Source organism: Elephantulus edwardii, unplaced genomic scaffold (genome assembly GCF_000299155.1).
Source record: "Elephantulus edwardii isolate Elephantulus edwardi_28Jun2011 unplaced genomic scaffold, EleEdw1.0 scaffold00137, whole genome shotgun sequence".
NCBI lineage: Eukaryota > Metazoa > Chordata > Mammalia > Macroscelidea > Macroscelididae > Elephantulus > Elephantulus edwardii.
This window is the reverse complement of record NW_006399887.1, coordinates 2,094,998-2,097,511: the sequence shown is the minus strand read 5'-3', so window position 1 is coordinate 2,097,511 and position 2,514 is coordinate 2,094,998. Positions and strand designations below refer to the sequence as shown.

The 2,514-nt window shown below is 37.2% G+C and overlaps 1 protein-coding gene across 1 annotated transcript in view; it reads left to right on the top strand.

Moving 5' to 3' along the window:
• Positions 1-2,514, top strand: part of CWH43 (cell wall biogenesis 43 C-terminal homolog (S. cerevisiae)) — a 116,793-nt gene that overhangs the window by 55,298 nt on the left and 58,981 nt on the right. The window contains exon 9 of the mRNA XM_006894177.1: positions 655-734. Coding sequence (XP_006894239.1) covers positions 655-734 — 80 coding nt within the window. The remainder of the gene's footprint in view (positions 1-654; positions 735-2,514) is intronic.

Here is a 2,514-nt window from a genome sequence, read left to right as displayed (position 1 = left end):
GAGTTTAGGGCTGTTGTACATAGGGTAGCTACGAGTCGCAAGCAACTCGACGGCACATACAACGACAACAACAACAGACTTATTTTTCTGTTCTTTAAATCTCTTGATTGCTTTCATATTTTGAGCCATTTATAATTGCCTCAGATATGCCTTTCAGTATCTTATTCCCCATTCAGCTTTTTCTAATATGCTTTTTATCTTGTTAATTGAATTTCTTATTTCAGTTATTATATTTTTATTCTCAGAACTCCATTTTCTTTTCTACAACTTTTTCTGGTAATTCAGTATAGCTTTGCGTTCTTTAGTCATACCTCCACTTTAATTTTTTAAAATATGTTGAACACTTCTTCTGTATTCTGATTTCTCAAGTTCAATAGCTACGATCTCTGTAGGCTTGATTCTACCTCATTTTCCCCATTTCTGTTTCTTGATCATAAAGATTTGTCTTGGAAATTGATTTTTGCTTGTTTTAATGTTAAGATCATGGTCCTGGGTCACTTTTAAGGGGTGATTATTTGAGGGCTGGATTTTAGGTATGGAATAGACATTTCTCCTTTGTATAAAACCCTTGATTGATAATCAAAATATTTAAAAAGTATTTTTAAGTTCATGAACTTTGTTTCTTTTAAACTTTTGTTTCTTGTTTTTGTTTAGTATTGTGGCTGTTTGTTGGTGTGGGATTATTGGGATTAGGACTACGGCAACAAGCCTATCAAAGAAAATTGGGCAAAGAGGTACGTAATTTAACATTTTAAAATGTAATTTTATACACCCCCCACACAAACACATACTTTGTACATTGAATTCTAGACCAAGAAAAAAAATTAACAGCTAATTCTTGATTTTACAAAAAATGGATTGCATGTGTATTGATGCACTAAGAACATTTTCTTATCTCCTCTTTTCATTCACATTTTAAAATAATTTTGTTGTCCCTTCGGTTTGGAGAAAATCACTGCAATGTTGTGCTGTCTCTTTGATCAGATAGAAAGTTTAAAGTGCTTTAAAAAACTCATTATAATGACTTACAGCTTTGGCTAAAATAGAATACAAAGGTTAACTTTAATTTTAGCAATCTCTACTACCTTTATTAAATAAAAAGTTATATCTCTTGCTCATCTTTGTATTGCAGTACCTCATAGAGTGTTTGACAATACTTGGTTTTCATTTATTATTTGTTAAAAATTAAATAATGTATTAAATAATCTACTTCTTTCACCTTGTATTGATTAGCTGAAAGGATGCCCAATATTGTTGTTGTTTTTGTTGTTATATGCTGTCGATGAGTTGCCTGCAACCCATAGTGACCCTATGTACAGCAGTTCTGAATCCTGTCCTGTCCTGAGCCAGTCTTACGAATTTCAACACACCAACCCCTGTTGCCCCAGATACTGTATCATTTCATTTCATCCGAGGTCTTCCTCTCCTGTGCTGTTCCTTCACCCTTCTGAGTGTGATGTCCTAATCCAAGGACCAGTCCCTCCTGGCCACATGCCCAAAGTATGTGAGACAGAGATTCAAAAGTCTAGCCTCCAAGAGAAACTTGGTTTCACCCTCTCCAAGGAAGACTTATTTGTTTTCTTGGCAATCCATGATATGGTCAAGACTCCTCTCCAGCACCACAACTCAAAGGCAGCGATTCTTTTTTCTGTGATCGTTAGTAATTGTCCAGCTGTCTGATGCATAGCAAGTAATTGCAGAGACCATGGTCTGGATTAGGAGCACCTTAGTCTTTTGACAGACATCATTACTTTTCCGTGTTCTCGAGAAGTCCCTGACAGTTTTTCCCAATGAAATTCATCTTTTGATTTCCTGACTGCTGGTGCTATTGCCTAATATTAGGTATGGTAATTGTTTCCAAAGTAAATTGAATTTAAGAGGTGTTCTTTTGTTCATTCTTTGATTTATTCAAGAAATGCTTATTGGAAGTCTCTTATATGACTCGTGTCTGGGGATCTAAAAGTAAAGAAGTTGGACAAGATGCCCCATAGAGTTCACTTGCTCAGTGATAGCTGTTGAGTTCGAGTTGCCTCATATCTGTCCTCCATTGGACTTCCCAGTCTCTATATTGCACAATAGGAGATTGCCCATGCTTCTCTTGAGGAGTGGCTAGTGGATTCCAACCACCAGGGTGGTGTGGCCTTTAGGTTAGCAGACAACTCTTTACACACTATTGTTGTTATGTTCCGTAGAGTCACCTGTGACATAGTAGCCTTATATACAAGAACCCTAAACCGTCCTCTATCCTGTGCCAATCTTATTGTCTCTGACACACCCACCTCCATTACCCTGGTCACTGAATCAATGCATCTCATCAAGGGTCTTCCTTTCTTGCACTGTCCCTCCACACTTCCAAGCATGATGTCCCTCTCCAAGGACTGGTTCCGCCTTGCAACATGTCAAAATTATGTCATACAAAGCTTTAGAATGCTTGCCTCCAAGAAGCAGCCTGGTTTCACCCTCTCTAGGATGAACCTATTTGTTCAATTGGCAGTCCATAGTATATTCAATCTT